The sequence below is a fragment of the Dicentrarchus labrax genome, unplaced genomic scaffold, assembly GCF_905237075.1.
Source record: "Dicentrarchus labrax unplaced genomic scaffold, dlabrax2021, whole genome shotgun sequence".
Lineage (NCBI taxonomy): Eukaryota > Metazoa > Chordata > Actinopteri > Moronidae > Dicentrarchus > Dicentrarchus labrax.
The window spans coordinates 17102931-17125180 of record NW_026136701.1 but is presented as its reverse complement, the minus strand read 5'-3'; the positions used below and the strand labels follow the sequence as shown (position 1 = coordinate 17125180).

At 41.1% G+C, this 22250-nt stretch overlaps 1 protein-coding gene across 3 annotated transcripts in view; it reads left to right on the top strand.

Moving 5' to 3' along the window:
• rock1 (Rho-associated, coiled-coil containing protein kinase 1) overlaps positions 1-22250 on the top strand; it is a 29262-nt gene that overhangs the window by 4324 nt on the left and 2688 nt on the right. For 2 of the 3 annotated variants that reach the window (XM_051398766.1, XM_051398777.1), the window contains exons 2-31: positions 6098-6179; positions 8369-8469; positions 8589-8726; positions 8867-9042; positions 10021-10105; positions 10280-10424; positions 10689-10827; positions 11043-11134; positions 12058-12217; positions 12590-12665; positions 12822-12910; positions 13243-13291; positions 13549-13684; positions 14066-14157; positions 14318-14564; positions 15109-15215; positions 15372-15522; positions 16255-16415; positions 16547-16731; positions 17491-17560; positions 17649-17752; positions 17927-18092; positions 18213-18306; positions 18395-18483; positions 18581-18772; positions 18859-19024; positions 20614-20684; positions 20818-20906; positions 21027-21105; positions 21267-21528. In XM_051398766.1, coding sequence (XP_051254726.1) covers positions 6098-6179; positions 8369-8469; positions 8589-8726; positions 8867-9042; positions 10021-10105; positions 10280-10424; positions 10689-10827; positions 11043-11134; positions 12058-12217; positions 12590-12665; positions 12822-12910; positions 13243-13291; positions 13549-13684; positions 14066-14157; positions 14318-14564; positions 15109-15215; positions 15372-15522; positions 16255-16415; positions 16547-16731; positions 17491-17560; positions 17649-17752; positions 17927-18092; positions 18213-18306; positions 18395-18483; positions 18581-18772; positions 18859-19024; positions 20614-20684; positions 20818-20906; positions 21027-21105; positions 21267-21528 — 3793 coding nt within the window. Of the gene's footprint in view, positions 1-6097; positions 6180-8368; positions 8470-8588; positions 8727-8866; positions 9043-10020; positions 10106-10279; positions 10425-10688; positions 10828-11042; positions 11135-12057; positions 12218-12589; positions 12666-12821; positions 12911-13242; positions 13292-13548; positions 13685-14065; positions 14158-14317; positions 14565-15108; positions 15216-15371; positions 15523-16254; positions 16416-16546; positions 16732-17490; positions 17561-17648; positions 17753-17926; positions 18093-18212; positions 18307-18394; positions 18484-18580; positions 18773-18858; positions 19025-19555; positions 19679-20613; positions 20685-20817; positions 20907-21026; positions 21106-21266; positions 21529-22250 lie in introns of those variants that run through there. The other variant, XM_051398786.1, reaches the window with a different exon arrangement.

The following is a 22250-nucleotide window of genomic DNA, read 5'->3' as shown; positions in this document are numbered from 1 at the left end:
TGAGTAACAACCAAAGTAAAGTCATCCTTGTTTGGCTTATGTAGAGGGCCTGCCCTTGTTCTAGCGACCTTTGCCTTTAATGGACAAGCCTTACCTGCAAGGTGTTGTCAGCACTGATAGCTCAGCTTCAGTCTGTATTTGATTCTAGACTCATGAACAGATCTGCATAGTTTTGACTGAGGGAAGTAATTGCCATTTATGTGTAAGTGTATTTACACTACATGAAATTTTGTACTGGGTCAACCCCATACTTCTTACTTGACATATCACCCGAAGATTTAGCAAAATCTAATTATTCAGCCTCCTTTTCTGTAATCTGTTTATTTGGAGCAATGCATGAGAAGAACCATTATCTGTCCTTCAAGTACCGTACTGGTGGTTTTCCATGTTTAAGCCTGTTAAGTTGTGTTCTGTGTATAATTTGCTTATACTTTACATTAATTGTGGCCATTTGTTAAAGCATGATGTAGGGTCTTTGCTTGATTTACTTTCCAGGCAGCTATTGTTTTCAGTGCCGTTCAGTCACCTGCTTTGTCTTGTTTTGTAATTTACATAATCATTCAAAAGAGTGTGCCAAATTATGCCCTGTGATGCTAAAAATTAGGGTTTAGCCTGTATAGCATTTAGGTCAATTTGTGGTAATTGAGGCAGGAATGTAATATCATTGTAGTATTGATTTTCTTTGCTCTTTGTCATATTTTTATTGTCAGATGGTAATGGAACTGCTAAGCACTGATTTGGAAACTTACACTCGGATCTTGGATGATCGCAGTATCCTTGAATGCACCACCATTTTTTTTTTTTTTAGCAAAATGGTCCATGCTCACATCTACTTTTTATCCTGCAAGGCTAATGTAGAGTAACTGACAAAAGCAAAAGTGACTAAATTTTCATTGTGGTGGATTACCTACTGCGAGCGCGTTTCATTTCTCTGCAAGTTAGTTTTCCTAACCGGCTGCCTGGAAGCAACAAAAGCACTTTAAAGCACTTGAACAACTTTTGTTATCCTTCAGATAATCCGGAATTATGTAATTTATGTGTAATTTGTAGTTGGTTGCCTAAAATATGGGAAACTCTCTTTTTAATGATAAATTACATCTTCTTGAGTTAAAAAACATGTTTGTGGCAACGGCTCTAGTCAGCATTTGATCCATCTCTATTGTCAGAAAGGTTCAGGGCTGCCAGTTGTAAACTGCTCTCCTCAGCTATTCAGCTATGGGAACAACAATTGGCTGAGCTATTTGTAGCTCTGCATTCCCTCAACTGACTGATTATGTGCAGGAATGCATACTTAAATGATCCAGTCTTTTAATAACGGAACGCCTTTGCCTTTGATTCACCCATTGAACTTTACAGCCTCCTGCTTCTCTTTCATCTTATTTCTTAAGGGCTACAGTCCCAGTTAGTTTGTCCCACTTACAAAGGACTCTACGACCCCTGTCCAGGGAAGATGGTCGAAATGTGTAATAAGATGGTCATTTGCGAGGGTGAGGTCAGAAATCCTGGGCAGAGCAGGCAGGGCAGCAGAGTTTTGCTTGAGAATCTAGAGGCTCGGTCAGTGGAAACTCGTGAGTGCTCTCCACTGTTGGAATAACTCAATTATATTTTGACATGAAAGCATTTGTGACAGTGATTCTCGCTCACTGGGACCTCATAAGGAAATGGAATGCCCCTGTTTTGCCACCCCTGGGTTCACTGTCACTGCCGTTTATCCAGTAGAGTTGTTAGATATGCAGTCTTTCTAGGTAAGTGGGATTTCCTGTCAGTAGATATTATGTAGAGCAGGAGTGTGCAAGAAGAGTTGGAACCAAGTGCTAAGTAAAAAAACAAAAACTTTAGTGAATCTCTGTGGTGGATGTCAAAGTGTAACAAATTGACAAATTCCTAAGCAGATGGATAGGTTTTCCCTTAGATTTCCATTCCTATCCGACTGCCCGTACCTGAAAGTTAGCTGCGAGGAAGCAGTGTGGCATTTTGTGCTTTGAATGGCTTCACTGGTTTGTATGATCACATTTGTGTTCACAGTACAGCCTGCGATGGAACTACCTTTTATTTGCACGGTAAACTGAATGGCCGCACAATTGCTCACATGTGGAAAGCATATTGTCTTGAAGAGGTGGCAGAAAAGGAAGTGAGAAGTAGGGCTTGACTTAGGCCAGTCCACATGCCTTGTGCTGGCATGCAGAAAGGGATGATGTGGCTGAGTCTCCCATGGAAATTTTAACTCAGACTTTAATGTCTGGAAAAGAGCTTGTGTGTTGTGTGTGTGTGTGTGTGATGTGTGTGGATTTCTTTCCCCTAAAGCTTAAAGAAATAATTGCCATATGTAATGTCAACCACTGGCTTGTGTGTTTTGTATAACTATACATTTTTTAACATAATTACCGCATTTCATTAATAGGGTGATGAGATGGTTTTTCATGTTATTATTTAGTAATCCCAGGGATGTGTTGCCCTCTGGCTGAAGCAGCATCAGCAGAAATAGGATAACATGGAGTCCTGCAAGCTCTGGTTTGTTTTCCCAGCCATTTTTTTTTTCTTCCCAAGACTGCCACATAATGAAACATAGCCTGTGGACTGCAACCGCCCAGTGCTTGTTGCACCGAGTGATTCCACTGCATGGTTGTGCTCTGTTTCTAGTAGTGTTAGAATATGACCTATTTTGACAGGATATATTCTCACTATATTCTCTCGAACTTTTAAGATTCCATTAATATTGTTAAAGGATCTTGCTTGATAGATTTAGGGCCATCAATACAGTGAATAATGGTATCCCGAGGCTAAAAGCAAGAGCCACATACATTTAGAGTATAGATCCTTGTTGTAATGCTGTTTATCAGCACCACAACTACATTTTTATTCCATTTTGTGGTGCAGCTTTGTTGATTATTGATGCATTTTTCTTTCTGTTTGCCCGGAAAGCACACAGAAACTCGTGAGCACATGGAAATTTCAGAGCTGCAAGAAGTGAAATAGAAGTGCTTATCTAGGAACAGTTTCACCTCTGGAAATCACCCTGAATTACTTACTTAAAAAAAGAGCGTTGTCAGTGATCCTGGACTATCAGCCTCATATTTGTTAGGACAATCTGGAGCTGATTTTGGTCAGAGCTTTGTCGGTGCTACTGGCTGCTCCATCTGGCCCAGCGGCAGAGTGGTCTGATAGCTAAAGCCAGATAGTGACAGATGATGTTTGGTTACTAACCTCAACCTTGATGATTACAAACCAGTCAGCAGAGGTTACTTATGTTTTGTACTTATAAATTGAACCTGGTGACCCTGCCTGTGTCTGTGTGTGTGTATCGTATTTACACAGATGTGTTTGTAAAAAAAAAAAAACACAGGCTGCTTAATTTTGCAGACACAAATATAGAGATTATAAAAATGACATACACCTTTGATCTCTGAATAAAATTCCCCCCTAATATCTTGATGCAGTCCCTATCCTGTCCTCCTAGAGATCTGCATCTCCACTGCAGCAGATGCAGATGCTGAGATTCAAACCTGGAACAGCTCACACACCCAGTGCTAACACACTCTTACTACTTAAAATTGCTAATTTATTGTTGCCTAGTTTGCTCCTTCAGTCTACTTTGCTCTATTTAGCAATTCAGGCCGTGGGTTTTTTTTATGCTACAATGTGATTTTTTTATTTATAACTCGCTGAAACCTGGTTCTTTTGTCACACTGTGTCAGTAGAAGCATGGCTGTCTTCCGATTTTTCTTTGTTTTTTCCTTCATTTGTTCTTCTATTGGCCCGGCCAGCCCCACATGCACCAGCCCTTCACTCCCTCCTCCTTTCCGTCATACTGTAGCGTTAGGCACCACCGCTGCTTGAAAATAAGGCTCACTATGTGACTCTGTACTTGGGATAGATTTTTTTTCCCTCCCTTCCTTCACTTTTTGTTGAGAACTTGTTTGGCCACATACCTAAAATAGCTCTCTGACGTGTACAGTCCTGTTAAGGAATGTTACTGTGGCTGTCCAGAGTTCTCTGCGGCAGGAAGTTATGCAAACGTGCATTGCTGAGCACAGAGCCTTGTGATTAGGGTCCTGAAGGACTCAGTTCTTTGGCTTTTTTTTTTCCAGTGCAGGCTGGCTGGACACTGTATAGCCAACAAGGCCCCCTTTCTCTCCCAACCTATGGTCTGTCTTGTGTAAATTCTCCATACTGGCGTCACATTTTTTTTCTTAGTTCTGAGTATATGATGGCTCGTCTCAGCTCAGCCATGTGTGTTGATCATAACCTACCCTGTCATTAATTTCCCACATTGTGTCCCGGTGAATGTCTATGCTGCTTTTATTCTTCCCACCAGCCATTCTTCACCTCCCATTTTTTTCCTTTTCCCCTCCCATATGCCTTTTTTCCCCTGCATCCACCCATCCCGCAGGGCACTTACTCGTTTTATGTCTCATAGAGGGGGGGCATGGCCCTGACCTCCACTGCTGAGCAGAAGCAGAGTTACTTAAGAGGATTCCTCGCCTTGTCTGAGCTGCTGATTCACCATGTGTCATCATTGTTTTGCTCAGAGATGCAAAAAGAAATCTGGCATTATTTAACAGATCATTCATGACAAGAATCTTGCTATGATAGTAAGTTCAGAGATGATGTAACTTATGTGAACAAGTGGGGGGAAGAAAAAGGTTGTTTATTTTCCATTTTATGTGCGATTCAGCTGTAATATTTATCTCTGGCCTTTGAAGAAAGATAATGTAGGCTTGCTGACCCATGGCAAAGTGTCAGAAGATGCTCAGTTTCAACATCTGGCTCACAGCCGCTAAAGGGAATGCATAACGGTATGTTGTGTTCAAGGGCCTGTGTGTCTGTCTTCTTTCAGCCATTCTGGATTATGGAAGATTAGATTAAATCCCGCCAGTAGCACTTATTCCCCTGCCTAGCCTGAGCCAATCTAGACTGTACCGTATGTTTGTAGTTCTCGGAATAACAACATTGTAGCTGTCACAGCATTATTTGAAATGGGTGTTATGCATGGTCCTTTTGAATTGTATTTATTGACACTTGTGTAAATTGTCATAAAAAGGGTTATAATGAGGGTTAGAAACTGGCAAGGTGGGAGTAACTTCTCTAATGTCAGGGGGTTTTGGAGCACTGTATTTATTGTCAAGTGACACAGTTTACCTCACTGGTTATTGTGAGGCACCACCCTGTTGCCCCAGTCATCAAAAGGTACTTTGTTTCCTCAGTTGCTTTTATTAGAAACTTAGTGACCAGGGTGGGAAATTCTGCTTTTGGTCACCCAGCCCGCTTTTTACACAATTTACACTTATGTAAATACAATTGTAAGATTTTATAAAAGCTGTAGAGCTGCAAAACGCTCCTTTTCAAAATGTCCGTCTTTAACCCACTACCTTCAAGGTTTTCCAGCAGCAGTCATAAATGCGTCTCTTGTCAGCAGATGACTCAAGCCCGCAGACGTAACAACCTATCTCAGTATGCATATGCTTACATGAGCAGATGTGCACTTTCACCTGTATGACTATCAGTAACCTAACCTTGACGGCAATAAAACCAGACATTTTTCCTTAGTTCTGTTGGTAGTTAGCTTTGTTATAGTAAGTAATGTTGCGTCCTCTTATAGAAACACAAATGAGTGCTTGAGGAATCAGTTTTGCCCATTCAAACAGCAGTTGTTTAAAACATGAATTTACAGATGCACAGCATGCATTTTAAATGACTTTTAAAATTCCTGCCAGATTTTAAAGAGAAAAGTGATTTTGTGAATTTAAATTGACCATAGTACTTTCTATGGCAGGCAACATGCAAGACATGCCGTTTACAAAAAAATCCTTGAGATCCTTCAGCGGATCTGTTATTAATCAAACTAAAGAAACTGTAAATGTTTATAGTAGAACTGAAATCCGGATATTTGTAATAAGCTAAAACCCTGCTAGACATTATGAATGTAATCCAGGCTGGAAGCCCATTGCTAGCTTTACACTGAAGTCTGTTCAAAGCTGTTTCTACAGAGACCAACAGCCTGACGGTTTGCTTTTTACATGTTGTCTGGGATGTTGCTGCAGTGGTAGGCACTGTAGCTTTGTTTGACTGGTTATTAACCCTTCTCCTTTCTCCTCAGGATGGCTTGGATGCATTGGTGTATGACCTTGACTTTCCTGCCCTGCGGAAAAATAAGAGCATTGACAACTTTTTGAATAGATGTAAGTAGCTCACATCATGCTTTTCCCCCTTATGTCCTCCTTTAACGGTGATCTGTCCATGTCTTTCACTTGAACCATGTGTGTTTGTAGACCCTGTTACATATGGGCATGAGCCTAGGCTCAGAAAAGAAGGCTGCTTTTGGGTCACCGCCTCTATGTAGGCTTGGACACAATAGGTGTCTGCTGCTTAGTGTCCCCAACAAAGGGGCTTTCATAAATGGCTGGTGACCCACATGGTGCCTATCGTGATGGCTTCTCTTTTTCACAGTGCCCTCAGACTGGGGAACCCCCATAACTATGTTTAGACAAAACAAAGAAAAACACAATTACAAGGCTGACGGTGAGGCTAAAAGGATCTTTCCTCATCAGATCAAGTAAAACTGTCCAATTCTTGGCATTTACTTTTCTGGGGAAATGGCAGCTATCATGTTACAGTGTTTACCCCAGAACTTGTTCCTGTAAAGCCAGCAATGTGTTAGGTGGGGGCAGGGCATGAGGGTTATATCTTGGGGGATATACGTCCTTTTAATTTCCTGAATTACACATACGCAATACATATAATTTAACTAAAACACCTCTAACCAAAGTAAACAAAACAACTTTAGTTATGGTGTTTGCTAAATTAGCAGGGACAGCCTGCCTTCATAAAACATGGTTGGGAGGAAATGCGAAAGGGTTGACACACATTTTTTGTACATGTAATGACTTCTGCTACAATCTTTACTGTGCTTTTAAACAATTGTATCAGTAAGTAAGTAAAATGTCACATTTAATAATTAACCCAACCTACTGTAAACCCTTGGGCTAAAACTGCCATTAGGCATCTCCTCTATTATTCTTGGTACAGCACTCTTGAGTGTATAGCAGCCAAGTGTTAGAAATGCATCGATGGATTTGGACTAATGGACGAGCTGTCTTGTGAGACACTGGTCGTCAGTAGCATGCATTGCCCGAAGGCCTCTGTACTCTGAAATCTCTCCTCCATGCATTGTGCTGTCACCTCAGCCGATTGCTCCACTGTATGTATGCTGGGACCTACTGGGAATAATTTTACTCCACCCCCACGCACATGCAAACACACACAGTATATGTTTGTAACAGCAACATAAAGTCCTATTTGTACCTTTTCTAAACATGGTTTATATGTCTTTTTAGTCCTCTGGGATTTTTTAAGAAGGGATCATGAGCCCGGGAACCAATGCTGAGAGATGAAATGACTCACTCTTAAATGTTCTTATTCTAATACCTCAGGCCTTGCTTTTTATTTTTAGATCAATTGAACTTGGCCGCCCCCGCACGCCCCTTTTCCATGCGTTCCCGTGCCAGTTGTGACCCATGCGAATTGAAAATTATCCTCCTAGTTCAGCTATGACCAAATTTGGCTTAACAGTGAATACTATCTCCCCTAGGGGAGCTCGCACTGCTGCTTACTGAGAGTTGGCCTCTCCCTGATGTAACAAACTTTCCCTAAACGGCATCCCAGCTCAGCTGTGCAGAGGCGCTGTCAGCTTTCCAACAGGCTGGATGTTCCTATGAAACCTGACCGCTGCTATATGTCGACATTACATGACACCTAAATGATGTTGGATAATGGTAGAAGGAAGCTGATCGTCCATATAAAATGCATTCTAGAGTTTTTAAAAACAAAATAGCACCCATACTCTGCAAGCTCCCTCAGGCACCTCATACTGTATTTACTTGAAGAAACTAATTTAGCCACATATAGCCATAATCTGCTGTGATGCTTCTATGCACAAGGCTAAGGATAAGACTCTCCTCTTAAAGTGCAATGCAGTAATTGAGCAGAATAGCTCTCTGCATGTGATTTTCTTCTTTTTTTTAAATTTTGATTTTATTTTCGTGTCATGTACAAAAGTGCCCAAAACCTCATGGGTTTACAAGACACACACACACAAAAACAGTGTTTGTTTCCATTACAAATGATAGATTATCATCGGTCTTCTGCCTTGCTTGGCACAAAAAGTTTGGTACGAAACTGTTGAGAAATGCTCCCTAAGAAATCATCATAAATGGAGTACAGTTTACTAAACAGTGCATCCCTTATATCCTCATAGACGGGACAGCAAAACAAAGACTGGACCCCATTCTCTGCTTCACCTATATCAAACAACAACAACAACAGATTTTATTTTCTATTAACATGTCTTTGCTTGTTTTGTTTTTTCCAGACAAGGATACCATTAGTAAAATTCGTGATCTACGCATGAAAGCGATAGATTATGAGGTGGTTAAAGTTATTGGGAGAGGAGCATTTGGAGAGGTGCAGTTGGTAAGGATACCATTTTGTGTTTCTTGTGCTGTGAAACTGTCTATAAACATGCTTTTCTCTAAAACAAATGAAGTTTGTGAGTAAGCCTGTCTTGATTGTCACCTCATCGTCTTTTCCAGGTAAGACACAAAGCCACAAGCAAGGTATACGCCATGAAGCTGCTGAGCAAGTTTGAGATGATCAAGAGGTCGGACTCTGCTTTCTTTTGGGAGGAGAGGGACATCATGGCTTTTGCCAACAGCTCATGGGTAGTGCAGGTATGATGTGATGGCAAAGAAAGCATCTTAAAACCTTTTTAAAACTAGTGTGATATAATTATCTGTAAACCACACACACATACATCCAGCCTTGTGTGCCTTGTTTTAGCTGATTATGTCTTCTCTTTTCTATTCCACAGCTCTTTTTTGCATTCCAAGACGACCGCTACCTCTACATGGTGATGGAATACATGCCCGGTGGCGACTTAGTTAACTTGATGAGCAACTATGATGTCCCAGAGAAGTGGGCCCGCTTTTACACGGCCGAGGTGGTGCTGGCCCTGGACGGAATCCACGCCATGGGCTTCATTCACAGGTACCAACAAAACTTCCACCTTCTCCTTCGTGCTGTTTGTTGCTTGCTTTAGTCAGTAAGTCACATTTATGTTTGTTTTATGTGTATTTATTTCTGATGAAAAAAACGTTTCTTACACTCTCGTCCCAAGTGAACATGTAAAGTCATTTATCTTTTATGGTGACTGGTAACTATGAGACAGGTTAGATAGGATAGCAGTAGGATCTAGATGGTGTGGTGACAACCTACGACCTAATGGGGCTTTGTTATAAGCAGGAAACAGTCCAGGGTCAGAGGCACTGTTTTTGGCATAAATACTAGTAACTTGCTAATGTTCCAACTATAGGTGTCATGCTGCACCACTTGTTTTCATAACTCAGACTCTGTTTACTTAAACACCAAATTCCACTCTCTCCCTTCACTTTCTACAGTGTAATTTGTTTTGTCAGTATAATATCCAGCTTCTCTGTTTCTCAAACCATTTTTAGATAAAAATGTTTTTTTGTAGTTCTTTGTTTTCACATTTCTGTTGTGTTCTTTCAGCAGTGATTTAGAGTTGCTTGAGTTCAGTTCCATGATGCTGGCTGTACATCTGGAACAGTCCTGAAATAGTATTTTTTTTCCTTTTTATAAAATGATTACTTATATTATTTTACACACTAAGCTATGTGCGCAGCTGCAATGGTGGAAAATTCACACCATGACAGCAGTATTCAATAATAAGAAGTAGAAGTGAAAGGAAATTTCAAGAAAACATAAATTCCGCTCTCTCAGCTCCCAGCCTCTTCATACCTCATTACATCTGACCTATTGCTGCAGAACAGTGCAGCGCCTTCAGACACTTATGATTTGGAGAGCTATTTTTCCAAGTGACACTCTCAAGTGGCTCTAACCTTAACTGTTCGCATTGCACACGGGCAAAGTGCTTCGGTTTTCTTGGTATACGCTCAAGTTTGTATTGTTTGTGTGCTTCATATCGAATTATTTTTGCCTTCTCAGGGACGTGAAGCCTGATAACATGTTGCTAGACAAAGCAGGCCACTTAAAACTGGCAGACTTTGGGACCTGCATGAAAATGAACAAGGTATCACATTCAGATTCCATCGACATAATGAATGTTATCACACCGCATAAATAATAGATATTTTAAGTATAAAATTTCAAATGGTTTTGGTGATTGCTTAGGTATTTGACAGACAATTATTTTGAGGGATTCTTTTTTTTTTATATATAAAAAAGTACTGTTTTTCCTCTTCAGGATGGTATGGTACGATGTGACACAGCAGTGGGAACTCCAGACTACATTTCGCCTGAGGTACTGAAATCCCAAGGAGGGGACGGCTATTATGGCAGAGAGTGTGACTGGTGGTCAGTGGGAGTGTTCCTGTACGAAATGCTAGTTGGTGAGTTTTTGCTTCAACTTTTTAACGTTAATGATATTAACCTGTCATAATTATTATTATTATTATTGATAATATAACATTTTGAGTCTTTAAAAATTCCAATCTTGGGTTATTTTTACATTTCTCTCTGTTATAAAACACCAAAATGAGATTCTGAAACTTTCCCCTATATTTTTTTCCATGTTCAGTGTGTATGTTTCACACAGTTGGCTCTTGTACTGTGGACATATCAGTAACCCATTGTTTGTCTTGTGTTGTGCACAGGCGACACTCCTTTCTACGCCGACTCCCTCGTGGGGACCTACAGCAAAATTATGAACCACAAGAATGCCCTGACCTTCCCTGACGATAGCGAGATCTCTAACGATGCCAAGAATCTCATCTGTGCTTTCCTGACTGACAGGTTAGATAGTGACAGACTAAGCACTTACATTTTGAAGAGGTTCTTATCACAAGACCCTTCACTTGTTTTGGCACTGATTGTTTCCCAGCTTAGAGGACCCTCAGTGGAAAGAATCTAGATATTTAAGAACGGCTTGTACTGGTGTTCTCAAACATAATTGTGGAAATGATCAAGCATCAAACTAAGTGTGTCCTCCCCCCCCCCCCCCCCAACAGGGAAGTTCGACTTGGACGCAATGGTGTAGATGAGATCAAGAGGCATCCTTTCTTCAAGAATGACCAGTGGACATGGGAGGTCATCAGAGACAGTAAGAACATTTTTTTCTGTTAAGATTGCTGATTACTTTCACACCTCCCATTTCTTTTTGGCAGTCTGCTAACTGTTACTGCAATCATGTAGCCAGCGATCATGTTTTCCATTTGACCTACTACAGACAGTTGCAGGAAATTCTTGTAGACGCGCCATTCATTCAGTATCCTTTCCAAGACTAAACGTGATTCCTGCTCAGAGCAATAATTGGCAGCACAGCATTTTTTTAGGCCAATAACGGGGGAAGCAGTCCATCGCAAATGTTAATGCGCCGGGATTGACACTGGAGCAAAGAGGGATTAGAAATGTAGGGCTAAATCCAGGAGCTATAGTCAGTTCTTTAGTGGCTTTATATTTAATACTTTACTAGGCTGAAGTCAGCACTTTGGTGTTTGCCACCCCTGTCGTTCCACTGGCTGACCGGCTCTGCTAGCTGAGCGATTTCCTTTTGTTTTAAAGAGGGTTTCAAAAGAGATCTGTGATCCAGAAAAACTCTGTGCAGAGAAAACTGAAACACTGTTTTTGTGTCTCTTTATCTATCTGGAAGGTAATCTACCTAAAAACACAGTTATGATTGTGAAAATATTTATTGAACATAATTGAAGCAGAAGAACAAATTATGATATGTGATTTGGGGTTAACAGACCACTTTCAAGGCCTGTTATGAGCATATAAATAACAGATGTATTTGCACATGTAATGATAATTTTGGTTGTTAACAGGTCTTAATTAAAATTATAGGCCTAATCTACTGGTGTGTTTACTGATTTAAAGAACTAACAGCATGCTGTGATCGCATTCTAATTCAGTGTTTTAAATTTTGCTTGTATCACGGACTGACTTATTATATGTGATGAGCTGCTGTGGTCCTGTTTTATCTCGTATCATGACGAATCTTCCATCTTTCTGTGTCTCGTGTAGCGGCTGCCCCAGTAGTGCCTGAACTGAGCAGTGATGTTGACACCAGTAACTTTGATGACATCGAGGAGGACCGGGGGGAGGAGGAGACCTTTCCCATACCAAAGGCCTTTGTGGGCAACCAGCTCCCCTTTGTAGGCTTCACTTACTACAGCAATCAGCAGTAAGTGATTATGTCCATGATCAATCTGCTTTTGTTCTTACACTAAATTGTCTGCATAATTGCACATATATGAAAAATAGGATTTTTACACTGTTGTATGTGACTTTGTGCATTGTTCAGTCAGTATTTCATGTCTCGTGACTTTAATAGCATACCATAGAGTGTACTGTTTTCATGGTAGACATGTCTTAGTAGTTTTTTGGTGCAAATATCACTTTGCTTCACTAACTCCTCTGTTTGCCTGTAAATGCTCTCATAATTTATAATATTGCTATTTATACTTATATGAAGAAATAGTGATAGTCGTTGAGGAGAGGTTTTAATATAACTGTAATGATTATATACCAATAATAAAATGTGTTCTGTTTCCAGCCTTTTGCGAAAGTCAACCACCGCCACAAAGACCAGTGACAAACGTAGCAGCTCCACAAAGGAAGACAAGAGTCATGTGAGTAGATGGCTACAATTTTCAAGAAGAAAAACACAATTAAGTTTTTGGCCAATTTTCCATCATCGCTGTGATTCCCTTATTGCAGGCATCTGCAATATCTGTCTGCATCTATGAAGATGAATTTAAGGAAGTTTATTTTGTGTTTCTGTTTAGCTGGAGAACCTGCAGAAAAGGATTTACCAGCTGGAGGAGCAGCTCCACAGTGAGATGCAGCTGAAGGATGAGTTGGAGCAGAAATGCAGGTATGGTGCAGGACATTTATTCATACACAAAAGGGTAGGCGCTTACATAGTCAAAGTACAGAATAATGCAAATTCTTAGGGATCAGACACCGGCCACAAAATAGACCGCTCAAGATATAGACAGAGAGACATTTACATATTTACTTCTGAAAAAATAATTTTATGGTGTCTATTTAAATTGAGATATTTATAAATGCCAACATGGCCCCCTTATTGCATGTGCATCCTTCATTGTTTAGTACACCAGACATTTGTACATGGGATTTTTCTGATTATTGTAAGGTACATTCAATATAGTGAAATACTTTTTTCTCAAATTCTGTTCTCCCCAGGACATCAAACACCAAGATTGACAAGATCATGAAAGAACTGGATGAAGAGGTTACATGACACTTTTTCTCTCAACATCTTTCTAATAGACAAATTATAAATCCATGTTTTACTGCTTTGAATGCAATTATAACCATAAAAAAACATAAACTGTACCTACAGCTTTTATTTTGGTAATACATTCATAACATGTAATGAAATAAAATAAAAAATGAACTTAAATAAAGCTCGGTGTTTAAAATCGGGGCTAGAATTAGGATCGGTTTCTAACTGCCACTTGACAGCTGCTCTGTTGTTCCTTGCTACAGGCAAACCTTAGGAAGAGTGCAGAGGCCAGTGTTTCTCTGCTGGAGAAAGACAAGATCATGCTGCAGCACAGATTCACAGAGTACCAAAGAAAAGCTGACCAGGAGGCAGAGAAGAGACGCAATCTGGAGAATGAGGGTAATGATGAGCTCCTGCCGATGTATGATACACACTTTTTATGAATTACACTTGACAATTTAAATATATTCTCAGAGTGATGTGGGGGATGCAGTCAGTATTTGAACATAGTTTTGTTGCATGTTAATGTCTTGATCCTGTCCGTATTATTTGATCTGGTTAAGACATATGTCATAGTGTTAAACTATGCACATGTCTCTCTGACTTTCCCACTGACTCGCAACAGAAGACACAATTAAGTGGATTGACAAGCAGTAAGCCATTTTAATTGAAGACTTGATATGCTGTCCATGTAATCTAACTTGAGTTTAATCAGGAAGTTGGGGGCGTGTTGAAACCTGAGCGTTGTCTGATTTCCCATGTGTGTTTTTTTTTTTCTAGTTTCAACTTTAAAGGAGCAGCTAGAAGATATGAGGAAGATTAGCCAGAACTCTCAGGCCTCAAATGACAAGATTGTCCAGCTGCAGAATCAGGTATACAGTAGACACACACACACACACACACACACACACACACACACTCACACACACACACACACACACACACACACACACACACACACAGTCTGGATGAGTGGAGGTCAATGCATTAAGCTATACGTTCCCTTCTGGTCCTCTTTATTTTGATTGAAAGCTGGAAGAGGCCAATGACCTCCTGCGTGCAGAGTCTGACACAGCAGCGAGACTGCGGAAGAGTCACACGGAGATGGCCAAATCGATGAGCCAGTTAGAGAGCTTGAACCGTGAGCTGCAGGAGAGGAGCCGTGCAGCGGACGGGGAGAAGGCCCAGCTGGAGAAGGAGCTCCTGCTTCTTCAGAGCACCCTGGACTCAGAGAGGAGGAACTACAGCCAGGGCTCAGAGGAGATCAGAGAGCTGCAAGGTGACCCACAAATGATGCGCTGACAAATGCAACTCCAACACCAAAAAAAACAGCAAACAATATTGCAGTGTTTATATTGTTTTAAATTTTTGTTTGTTTCTTTATCACGTCAGGGAAAAAACTTACTTTAGTTTTATAAACATTCATTTGAATACATTAAACCATCTCAGTGTGGTTCCAAATAGCTCTTTTAGACTAATTCCACTGTCATTTAGACATTTGAGACAGCTGCAGAAATTCCGTGTAATAGAAGCCATCCCTCACAACACCCGCAGCAGTCAAATCAGTCTCTGATATATCTGTCAGCCAGTTTATCTTTTAATAGGAACAAGCTTATGAAAGTCCTAGATTTTGTAGGGAAGGAGGGAGCGTGATGGAGGCTGAGTCATTTTCTGAAGTGTGTCAGATTAGTTTCTTTGTGGTGAAAGTTAAAGAAAAGTTATAGAAAGTTCAGAGCTTTCTGACTGGCTGTAATAAAAAGGTTACCAGCTTCATATCATAAACACCATGATGGTGACTGTTTGTCTTTATCATCCATTCTCAGCGAGGATGGCAGGGCTGCAAGAGGACAACAAAAGCTTGAAGCTCAGCCTCTCTAAAGTGGAGGCAGAACGCAAACAAGCCCAGGAGAGGAGCAATAACCTGGAGAAGGTACACACAACAAGTGGTAGTATTTGTGTAGTTGTGCTTCCACCCTGTTGAATTTAAGGAATTGCTGTTATTTTGTGTATTTCTGTTTACATAATAGGACAGTTATGTGTTCAGCTTGTTTCATGGTGTTTACCTTGTCATTACTTCTCCCCATAGGAAAAGAACAACTTGGAGATAGACCTGAACTACAAACTGAAGACCTTGCAGCAGCGTGTGGAGCAGGAACAGACAGAGCATGGGGTGACGCGGGCACAGCTTACTGACAAATATGAGTCTATTGAAGAAGCCAAATCAGCTGCCATGAATGGTATGCTAGTCCTATGTCAGAGCATGCCCATCTCCACTGCCTCTCCACCTTTTATTTTATTTAACTTCCTTCTGACCCAGTCTTCCTCTTCGTGTTTGATCTTTCTTGTCTACTCTCTGATCAGACTCACCTGAAGGGTATGTTTGGGTAGGAGGAATTTTAAGGAGTGCAAGCCAGTCAGCATGTCAGAACATTGCCTCATTGCATATTAACGCTGGACTCTAAAGCAGTTTTGCAATAGAATAATGATCTGTCAAGGTGGTTTCTTGCCTTTCACCTAGTACAGGCTGGAATAGACTCCAGTCCCTCCGTGGCAAGTTCACTTGCTAATAATTGAGGCTCATCATTGTCCGCGTTTTCTTAAAAAAGTCCTTTTTTCATCTGAAAGGCCTTTGCACGCACACATCTCCAATAACTCACAGTTCAGTGTAGTTCACAGTCCACAAATACAGCTCAGAGTATCCCCTTAGTAATAGAGAATGTGGATTAGCTGCTGCAGATCGGATCAGATTTGTCATATTTGTTCAGCTGAATTGATAAATGATCACAACACATAGTATTCTAACTGTTTTTTCCCTTCCTATTGTTATTCAAAATGAAAGATTACTGTCAGATTTGGTTGGGTTAGGAAGTGGCCAGCACACTGAAATGATCATTGAGGATGGCTTGATATCCTGTCAGTTGGCAGTAGAACAAGGAATTGACTGTTTGTCCGTCACTGTCTTACTCCAGCTGTTCAGCAGAAGATGTCTGAGGAGAACGGAGCGCGGATGCGAGCGGAGAGCCGGGTAGTTGAGGTCGAGAAGCAGTGCTCAATGTTGGAGTTTGACCTCAAGCAGTCTGTGCAGAAGATGGAGCAGCTGATGAAGCAAAAAGAAAGGCTGGAGGATGAGGTAAGTAATCCCTCTCACTATAGCAGTCCCTTTGAATGTTCAGCTATATAAGATAAAAGATGCCTGCGAACAGCTCTTCTGTGCCTCTCATCTACGATATCTCATCTTTCTCATGTTTTTTTCTTCTCCAGGTGAAGAATCTGCGGGTACAGGTCGAACAGGAGTCGAGCAAGCGCTTGCTGGCTCAGAGCGACCTTAAGGGCCGCATGCAGGAGGTGGACCGCCTTAGGTGTTCAGAGAAGCAGCTCAAACAGGAGACCAACACAGCACTAGAGAGTAAACGCTCGCTGGAGTTCCAGCTGGCACAGTTGACCAAGTGAGTGGCCTACCTTCAATAACGACATGTTTGCACATGAATTCAGTTAATTTTGCCATAGGAAAGTGAAAAATAATTATGTGTATCCACCCCGCAATTCAGATCCACTCCAAAATGTAATAGGCTCTTCTTTGGCCCATGCTACAGCGTCCCCCAAATTTCCATGAAAATCGGGCCAGTAGTTTTTCCATAACATTGCTGACACACAAATAAACAAACCCACAAACGGCACCAAAAACAAAAAACCTCCTTGTCTGAGGTAATAAATAGAATAAACACTTACATAATGTTAACTAGGAAAACATGAACATTTGAGGTTACATAGGTCAGTGTGCCGGTTAATATTACTGTGAACCTAGCTGGCAGCAGCTTCCAGCCAGGAGTTCTAATTTTCTGTTATTGCTGCACGGGCCAATAATGCTCTTTGGAAGTCAAGGCGTAAATTGCCCCACAATTGCCTGCTATTTTCAAATAAGTGCTATTATTCCAGCTTAGGGGGCTATGCCAAAGCTGTTCTGCGACAGTGTTTACATCAAAGGATTAGGGGTTTACTCTGAGTCCAGCTCCATCCACTCCATTGCTAATCCTCTGGCTAGTGCTGCAGCCAGTGCTGCTGGATGTGGTGCTAGTTACATTTGACTACAGAGGTGGATTGGCTCTGTTTGCCCGGCTAAAGAGTGTTGTTTGGAAAGTGACAGTGTACAATTAGCTAGATACATGGACTGAATATATGAAAACGAAGTACTAATGTGTTAACAGACAATACAGAGGCAACGAGGGACAGATGAGGGAACTTCAGGACCAGCTTGAGGCCGAACAGTATTTTTCTGTAAGTATAAGTCTCAGTTCCCTAGTTTTCCTGTCTTCTTCATTTAGTGTGAAAGCCAGTGACTAAACTATCTCTGTCCTTCCCTCAGACGCTTTACAAAACTCAGGTCAAGGAACTAAAGGAGGAGATTGAGGAAAGGAACCGGCAGGTACAAGAGGCTCATAAAAAGGTGCAGGAGCTGTGCAGTGAAAGGTAAGAGACTAAATTCTATTCACCGAAGGTTTCAAGGCTAACACATATTGATTATTTATGAATGATTTGATGTCCTATTGTTTTGTTGAGTTTATATAATGGTCTGATGGTTAAAAAAAAACAGCTTAAGAGATGTGGTTATATAACTTAAAATGTCTTTTATCCTGCACAAAGGGACTCCCTGTCTGCCCAGCTGGATCTGACAGTGACCAAGGCCGAATCAGAGCAACTTGCCCGGGCACTTCAGGAGGAGCAGTACTTTGAACTCAGTCAGGAGAGCAAGAAGGCAGGGACTAGACATAAGCAGGAGATTGGTGAAAAGGAGTCTACTATTGCACGGGTGAGCACAACCTAAATTGCCTCCTTTCCACAATATATATTTGTCTTGTACATTTAGTAGGTTTCAGCTTTATTTATTGTCTCAACTTTTGGTGGTGCTAATATTGAAATTTCTCTGCAGCTTGAAGAATCCAATAAAACTCTGACCAAAGATGTGGAAAACCTCAGCAAAGAGAAGGCTGAGTTAAATGAGAAACTTAATGCTCAGGAGGAAGGTACTGTCCTGTCATTGACCTTTTATGTTTCTTTGCTATATTATAATTACGTTGTTGTACAAGCAAAGTCTTTTTTTTTTCTTGACAGAGTATGAAGCTCAGAAAGAAGAGATTGCAAATACAATCAAGGCCACCTATGAGAAGGTCCTCAATACAGAGCGCACACTGAAGACTCAGGTAAAGATCTTTCAGAATGGATTTGCAAACAGTAGTAATGCAAGTAGAGAATGGTGGCTGATGATTTTCCAACTGTTCACCTGCTTTAATTTATCAGGCGGTGAACAAGCTGGCAGAGATCATGAACCGCAAGGACATGAAGCTGGACCAGAAGAAGAAGGGCAGTACTGCTGACCTGCGGAAGAAGGAGAAGGAAAACCGCAAGCTTCAGCTGGAACTTAACCAGGAGAAGGAGAAGTTTAACCACATGGCCATCAAGTATCAGAAGGAGCTGAGCGAGATGCAGGCGGTAAGTTAAGGAAGTGTAAGGATACAAGGGCTCAGTGAAAATCCAAAAGTTTCCCTGTTTTTAACTTGTGGCTTTTCTACCAACAGCAACTGGCAGAGGAATGCACATATCGCAACGAGCTGCAAATGCAGCTGGACAGCAAAGAGAGCGACATCGAGCAGCTTCGGGAGAAACTGAACGACCTGCAACAGCGCATGGATAACTCTAGTGTCACCAGCTTGCAGACGGATGAGACAGACAGCAACCTCGCAGGTAGGGTCACCGCAGGGCCTAACTGGACACTGCTGCTGCTACTTTTACTATGCATAATAAACTCGAGTCCCAAATGCAGGATTCCTGTGTGACTAGTCTTGTTCAAATCAGCAAAACGATAACAAGGGTTTTAGGGTTCTTAATTCTCAATGTACAAAAGATGTGCTGGGTTGATAATGGGCATTCACGATTCACTCGTTTGAATACCATACTGTACCCTCCTCGTGTTTCCTTATCATATTTGCCAAATATATAAAATCGGTGGTATTTGGAGAAGGTTCCTTTAAAAAATATATATATATATATCCTTTCCCACTAAAACCTGCCTCCCAGACACTATTCAACAGGAGCATGTTGTTTTAGGTTTAATACATTAAGTGGAAGAAAGCGGAGGTAATCTTTCAATTTCGTTACGCTGCCATACGTACTGCTGTACAATAACACATATCTTAATTTACAAATATGGTCTGTTTTCATATATGCTGGTGTCTGTGATTCAAATAATTTTCTCTTTATTCCTCTCACATCCAGCCGGTTCTCCTTGCTCTTCTTATCTTTGTAACTTCTATTCCTTTCCCTCTGTGAGTAACTGAGTAGACCAGCCCCTCTTGCCTGGCCTGTGCCGCAGCTGTTTGTGTGTCTTTTTTTTTTTTTTTTTTTTTTTTTTTGTCTTTTTGCCCCTTTTGTTAAATCTTCTTTAGTCAGAGGTGAGATAACCACTTTTGAAAGAAGTGGAAACACTTTTGAAAGAAGCCTGATGGAACGGAGAGAAAAATATCTTTCCAAATTGTCATTCCAGTTTGACCATAAAAATCTATGATGAACTTTAATGGGATGTTAAGAAAAGATGCTGGTAGTGAATTTACTTAGATCTGAGGTTACCATCAGAATAAGTTTTACTGCCTCACTCTCAGCAACTACTTTCAAAACGTGTCTTGAAACTGAAAAAAGCTGTTTTTAATTCATGGCACTGTATGCTACAAACACTTAACACTCTGACTTCACCCAGAAGCTCTGCTCGTTTGGACACCTCCCTCACAATGTCACATTTAGTAGACAAGCCCCCTCTTAGTTCACCGGTCCCCCTTTTAACTTATGTTGTTTCGGCTGCATGCACTTGGAATTATGTGTATAACCTGCGATGCACACGGTTGTTTCTTTTGAAAGGAGTGAGTGATCAAGCTGATTGAGAGAAAACAAATATTAATCCCTGCTGCAAAACTCAAAAGAGCTTTTTAACATAATTTGAAATGATGAGATCTTACATGCTGTGTTAACATGCTGTAAGAAGGACTTACCCTTGTCTAATATTTTCCTCCTGCATGGGGAGTGTGTAATAGCAGCATGGGATATCTTAACTCATCTCTTATCAACTTACTCCAGGGCAGTTACCTTAACGCTGGCAGAACCCCTTAAGGGGGGGGTTCACATGGTGTTATAGAACAATCATGTTCTTTGTCACTTAACTTTTCTTTTTTTTTTTTCCCCCAGTTGAGTTTGGATTTAAACACTGCATGGCCTTTTTTTCTACAGTGCATTTAATTCACTGCATTCATTTGTTTGTTTTTTGCGTCTGGACTGCTTTTCAGAATCCAGATTGGAGGGTTGGCTGTCCATTCCTAACCGTGCTAATATCAAGCGATACGGATGGAAGAAGCAGGTACGTTGTGTTTATTTGGCGCTTCCTCTGTGTACCTGCATTGTTTTGAAGTCTGTTGTTCTTTGTTGAGAATGCTGCCATCCCCTTGAGGGCAATATCCGTCTTCCTCTTATTGTCCTTTCAATATTTGCAGTATGTGGTTGTGAGCAGTAAGAAGATTCTGTTCTACAATGATGAGCAGGATAAGGAACAATCCAACCCCTCAATGGTACTAGATATCGAGTAAGTATTGTTCCTTCCTGTCTGTCCACAGAGATCATGCTGCAGGGGTTGTGTTTGCAGATTAGGAAAGGTCATAGTGTTATTGATATGTAATTGCTTATTTTGTGCCTTTTTGTGTAGCAAATTGTTTCACGTAAGACCTGTCACACAAGGAGACGTGTACCGAGCTGAAACAGAAGAGATTCCAAGGATATTCCAGGTGGGGTGGCTTCTTCCTGTCCTTTACATTTCTCTAGATGTTTCTGTATTCACCCTGGACTTCTGATGTCAAAATGTCAAGTCAGATTCCGTGAAGCCTCAGAAATGCTTATTTCTGTGCCGATGTTGTTTTGACGTGGCCCTCTCTCCGTCTGTATTCAGATCCTGTATGCCAACGAGGGAGAGTGCAGGAAGGAGGCGGACATGGAGACGGTCCCTCAGGGCGACAAGACCAACTGTCTCCCACACAAAGGCCACGAGTTCATCCCCACGCTATATCACTTCCCTTCCAACTGTGAGGCCTGCTCCAAGCCTCTGTGGCACGTCTTCAAGCCGCCTCCGGCCCTGGAGTGTCGCCGCTGCCACGTCAAGTGCCACAAGGACCACCTTGACAAAAAGGAGGATGTTATTGCTCCTTGCAAAGGTAAAGTCCTGTCCATGGCTTTTCGAAGGTGTTATCATAAACAAATATATTATTTTTTTCATACCTTGTTTTCCCAAGAATATGAGCTATCATTAACTGTAAATATTTAAGGTACTTTGCAGATGATGTTGAGGCCCTAACCTAGCAATGACTGAATACTCATTGGTGATATTCACAATGACTTTAAGAATTTGAGTTAAACGTGATATTAAATGGGTAAAAGGTTTTGTAACTTAAATGTTATCTGTGGAGTAACGGTACACACAAATCACAGTTCAGTGCAAGTTTGGTACAGTGGGGGAAAAAAACAAATGCAAAAGGATACGTTTGCCAGTTCCAAAGACAGAAAAAAGTCCTGTTGCTTGCGACTGAGGTAGCATTTTGCCCACTGGCAGCTTTGCTATACTATTTTCATTTCCTTCCCAAAAGGCAATAGGTCACTGTGGGCTATAAAAATCACAAACATGCTTTGAAATTGAAAGTACAAAATACTAAACTTGTACATGTGAGTGTTTATTTCCACCTTGGCTATATATAAACATTCAAAGCACCCAAACATTTAGATATTGCACAGCGATGGAGCAATGGCAACACATCCTCCTCGTCTTATCCACAGCTGTTTCTCCTTCGCTGTAGACTGGGAACCCAAATTGTTCCCAAACAACTGATTAAAAGGACGCCAGGTCTTCCAGCGCCAGTGTTGCATTTACACTTGACAAAGT